Consider the following 5,596-nt stretch of genomic DNA (forward strand, 5'->3'; position numbering starts at 1 on the left):
CCAGATGAAAAAAGGACCTTATGATGAAGTGTCATTGCAAAGAGTAGAAGATAGCATATGGGCAGAGGTGACATCAAAGAGATTGCAGCAGAAAGAAGCAGGTACAACTAGTGCAACAAGCATTAGAGAAAATGGTGCAAGAAAGCATGGTAGACATTGAACGTGTGTTACAACAGATTGTAGAAGCAATGATGAGAATTAACGACGACAAGTTTGAGGTCTGGAACATGAGGATTGCTGCAACAATGAGGACCACGAGGAAGAGACTCAAGCATAAATATATAACTCAATGGTTTGATCCCATGTAGCGGATGGTGATTGGCAAGGAAGTGGACCCAGTGCACATGGTTAACCATGATGACCAGTTTTTGTGGAAGATCAGAGCCTATAAAAGGAACCAGGCATATCTATTCGAAAGCTGTTTTGAGTAGCTCAACTTTTGGGAGAGCATTGATTGCTCATGAAATTTTGGATAGCAGGAAACAAGATCGTAGATCTGAGATGGACAGGCCCAGGTACAGGGTGAAAACAGGTGAGCTTTGGGGAAGCCTTCAGACCATAACTCCATAATTCTGTTTGGTTGTTTAACGGCAAGGCCGTAGGCCTGCAATTTGGTGGAATGTTGGTATTGGAAGTGAATCGACACAAAGCTTCCAATCCGTGATCTGTGATCATGTGGTGATCAGTGTTTGGAATTAAGAGTTCTCATTATGAAATACATTTAGGCTTGGTTCAATTGAGATTGGCCATGTAAGAATTTAGGATTTGAAATAAAAGCAGCAAGCCTTTGAACTGATATGGATGTTGTTTCCAGAAGACTGTTAACAAGTGTGTGTGTGTGTGTATTGATAATCAATGTTGATGTTTACTTGTGCGCTAAGAGTAGGACTTCTGCACATGGAGTAAGATTCTATGATGTTGCTTTCCAGTTAGTGAAAGGCTTTTTTATTTTCTGATGTTTAGATGGATGCCATATTTGTTTTATTGTTTCCATTATTTTGGCTGTGCATTCTGAGAAGCACCCTATAGCTGTATCTCTTGTATACCAGCATGCCAACCAGATGATTACTTGCACGTGTGCCTTGTAGTCCATTGATTGCATTCTGTCTCATCTTACCTACCACAATCATCTGAGAAGATAGATGGTCTTTATCTCAAATTCAGAATATTTTTCAATCCACATTTGGTAACATATATTCCACATAAAGATGTTCTATGATGTTTCTTTCCAGTTAAAGGCCTTTTTATTTTCTGACGTTTAAATGGACGCCATATTTGTTTTATTGTTTCCATTTATCTTGGCTGTGCAGTCTGAGAAGCACCCTACAGCTGTATCTTGTATGCCAGGATGCCAACCAGATGATTACTTGCCCGTGTGCCTTGTAGTCCATTGATTACATTCTGCCTCATCTGCCTACCACAATCATCTGACAAGATATATGGTCTTATCTCAAATTCAGAATATTTTTAAATCCGCATTTGGTAACGTATATTCCACATAAAGATGTTAACTAAACCAGATCTCAATCATTTCTAAACAAAACTACAATCTAATTTTCAGAGCAGTGCAAGACTCTATCTTTCAGTTAAATGATTTTGAATTTTCATGACAGTTTATTCTTGAACTATTTTCCAGTAATCAGATAAACAAAGATGCTTTTCCAACGAAACAGTGACAATGGCTTTTAACTTTTGTAATTCCCATTCATGAATGACCAAATCATCTTCCTCCATGAGTGTTTCTCAGCCGTGTAAAAATTACAAGACTAAAATCTATTAAGTTCATATCACTTTATACGCAAAAACGTAATAAATGATGAAGGCAGCTGTTTAAACCCAGCTTCCACCCCACAGACTACAAATCTAGGCTTTACATGAGCCAGAAGAACTTATTTTAGTTAAAACTTTCAACGATGTCTGCATTGAGATCCTTCAACAAGAGCAGATCCAGAAGAAAATGACAAATTCCTTGCAACGACTAAAAAAGTTGATAGAAGGATAAGATTTCCTGCTAATTATTCCCCAAATTTTGATTGCAGACATAATGCATAATATTTATTATATCTAACCTGAATTGTGATCTTGACCAAGGCACTGAAGCGCAAAGATGCCTAAAGGACCCCTGTCTTCCACTTCTGGCAAAAACCATTAAATGACCCCCTAGAAATTAAACTACTAATCCTTGTGAACCAAATTGTTGTGTACCTATAGTGCCAACTCATCTGGAAAACCCATCAAGCGTGCTGCTTGTAATCCAGAGATGGAGCAAGTGCACAACATAATGCATCTTGTTAATTATTATTTATACATTGGCCTGTCTGTCCATGCCCCTGCCACATGCCCATTCTCGCAAACATATGCCCGAACGCTGGGCTCACCGTCATCATGATATTCAAAAGACCTTCTCAAACAGAAGGCAGCAAGCATGTCCCAAGTCCCCGTGGATGAACAAAATGCACAATTCACCAACGATTTCTCAGCTTTCATGTCCTTGATGTTTCTCCAGACATAAGAATTCCTGAAATTCTTAAATATACCCCTAAATAATCTATAGTTTCTCTTCTCTTCGGAGTGTAAACAACCAGGCCAATCACATATATAAAGACTATCACCACGAAACCTACTTGCAAGAAGCTTATTACCTTGTTCTCTGGTGAGATTCCAGATATCACTGGCCAGATGGGGATCACCTAGGTTCCCTTTCTTCCGTTTTTTTGCATCACAGTATTGATGATCACCAGCCTGGTCATACGAGGGGTTCTCTTTTCTTTTGACCTCAATTGGGTCTCTTGAATTGTAGGTGACCCCCGGTGATTTATGCGCAGCTCCACTGGGGCTATCAATGGACTTAGAAAACTCACTCGTCTTTCCTTCAACTCCTGCTGTTTTTCCAATTGGAAAAGCATCATCTGTAATTTCTGCATTTAAGCATTCTCTCACCGCCCTTGGATGGACTTGGCAGCTCTCATCCATCTCCCCAGTTGGAATCTCTGTAGCTCCATTGGGCCTATCTGGAATTTGTCCATTTGAGCACTGAGTAATCCCATTGCCCATCTCTCCAATCACGTTATCTGAAACCTGATTCAGCGTATTAGCAAAATTCCTGTTTTCTCCATTTGGGTTCTCTGCAGCGTTGTCTATGATTTTTCCACTAGGCCATTCTGTAACTGCGCACCGATTGCTTTTACAGCTATCACCCATATCCTCAGTTGGATTCTCGGCAACTCTATTAGGCTTATCTGGGATTTGTCCATTTGGATCCTGTGCAACTCCATTACCCATCTCTCCAATTCGATTCTCTGCAACTCGATTTAGACTTTTTGCAATATTTCTATTTTCTCCATTTGAGTTAACTGTACCTCCACTTAAGTCAGCGTTAACTGCAACTTCTCCATTTGGGTGCCCTCTACTTGCACACGAATTGCCTTTACAGCTCTCACCCGTCAGCCAAATTGGGTTCTCTGCAGCTCTATTGGGCTTGCCTGGAATTTGTCCATTTTGGTTCTGTGTAATTCCATTACCCATCTCCCCAACTGGATTTTCTACAACCTGATTCAGCTTATTTGCACTATTCCTGTTTACTCCATTTGGGTTCTCTGCACCTCCAATTGGCTCAGTGTTATCTTCAATTTCTCTATTTGGTTCAGCATTATCTGCAATTTCTCCAATTGGGATCTCCGTAACAGCACATGGATTGGCCCCAAACCCCTCCCCCTTCTCTCCAATTGAGTTTCCCGTAACTGCACATGGATTGCCGCGAAACCCCTCAACCATCTCGCCAATCGGGTGCTCTGCAACCATATTTGGCTTCTTTGCAATTTGCTCCCTTGGATTCTCTCCAACTCCATTACCCACGTCTCCTCCACTTGGGTTCTCTGGAGCCCTATTTGAGTTCTGTACAATATTTCCATTTGGGTTCCCTGCAAAACCTCGATTTCCAATCCCTGAAAACCCCTCTTCCTTAGGGTTTGGAGTAAACCCTAGCTCTGCCTCGTATTCGACATGGAAGTTGATATCATCAAAGATAGTCCATGGGTAGGCCGAATAGCTTTCACTCGTTCCTTCACTGCAAATATTACTAGTGGGAGGAGGCAACCTGGCCTCGACCGGGTACTGGTGGCTGGGGCCGATGGCTCTCTCGAGGCCCAAATCGGAATTTTCCAGTAGAATACCGGCATGCCAGAGGCCCGGGCAGCAAACCGCCAGTTTCTGAAGGGCTGACCACCCACCGGGCGGCTCTGCGGGACGATCTGCCCGCCCGTTGGCCTGCAAGAGATCGGCCACCACCGCAGGTATGACGCGCATGCACCTGCGTTTCCAGCAAACGCTTCGTATTATGGAATTGAATCGCGGGCAAACACAGGCCAAACTGGCTAAGTGACGGGGGTCCTCTTCAAGCTTTGAGAATATATTTATCAGAATGTCCTCTGAAATACTGCTGAATGAAGACGGCTTCTCTCCTAAATCGTTTTCCTCCGCTGTAACATCCGCCATTCTATGAAAACAAGGGAAAAAATACAATTCAAAACAAACCAAACCAAGAGTAAGTTGAAGATCAATATCTTGTTGTAGCGACGGACACCAATATCTCCTTGTAGTAAGCAGCCCTTGTAGTAGGGGAGAAGACACACGTCACACTCTGATAAGTCACCATGTCATGTCATATCCACTGTAAGTATAGATGTGGAGTCTCGATTTCCTGATTACATCCCTAGTGGGCATCGTGCGCAGCACAGTAATCTGTCGTACTTTGGGAGAGGCATTTCTGACAGTTCTTGACAGGAGAGGAATCAAAGAAAAGACAGTACATGGTGGATGTGGATGGCAGGAATACACGATTCGCATTGTGGTGTGTATTGCTGGAAGTAAATTAAGGAGTAGTCATTAGAGTCGCATCGAATTTCTCAGGCTGGAAAAAAACTACGAGATTAATTTACTGAGTAGTAAATTAAGGAGTAATCTTGTAATCTGGAATCGATCGAATTATTCACTTTGAAAAAAAATAACGAGATTAATTTACTGAGTGTTTTGTAAGTATGATTTTTTTTGGAAAGTTTTCTGTTTTACTGATTAGTAAATTAAGGAGTAATCTCGTATTTAAGTATGGGGGATTTACGCAGTGCATTATATTAGATATCATTTTTGGGATGCTCACAGGGGTGAAGAAGTGGGATTGAAACTAGTGAAATGTGGAGAACGAATCACATAGCATCAATCATCACTTCCAGGGCTTGCACCCGGTAACCAGGACTTCCCAGGAGGTCACCCATCCCAGAACTCCTCTGGCTCAAGCGCGCTTAACTGTGGAGTTTTTCCCACAATCAAGCCCACTTAGCTTGCTACCCCATTTGCAAAACCTTAGCAAGTATTGTGCCTCATGAACCATTCAAGTAGAGATCCCTTGACTCTTTTTGAATTTAAGTATGGGGGATTTACGCAGTGCATTATATTAGATATTAAGTAAGTCATTCAAACGTATGACCATTTCCATGAGAGGTAGTCGTAACTGACTAATTTCTCATGATTTTTGAATAGTTCACTTAGCACTCATTGCATCGGGTAGTTCACTTAGCACTCATTGCATCGGTAGATATCA

At 41.8% G+C, this 5,596-nt stretch overlaps 1 protein-coding gene across 1 annotated transcript; it reads right to left on the reverse strand.

The window, feature by feature from the left end:
* Window positions 1–1,679: 1,679 nt before the first annotated feature.
* On the reverse strand, window positions 1,680–4,785 carry LOC149266320 (uncharacterized). Its single transcript, XM_089430299.1, has one exon. It carries the CDS (start codon window positions 4,492–4,494, stop codon window positions 2,299–2,301), a length of 2,196 nt encoding a protein of 731 aa, XP_089286425.1. The 5' UTR covers window positions 4,495–4,785; the 3' UTR covers window positions 1,680–2,298.
* Window positions 4,786–5,596: the final 811 nt, after the last annotated feature.

This window comes from Pinus tabuliformis, chromosome 6 (genome assembly GCF_031772625.1).
Source record: "Pinus tabuliformis cultivar Carrire ecotype Pingquan chromosome 6, CPIR1, whole genome shotgun sequence".
Taxonomy (NCBI): Eukaryota; Viridiplantae; Streptophyta; class Pinopsida; order Pinales; family Pinaceae; genus Pinus; species Pinus tabuliformis.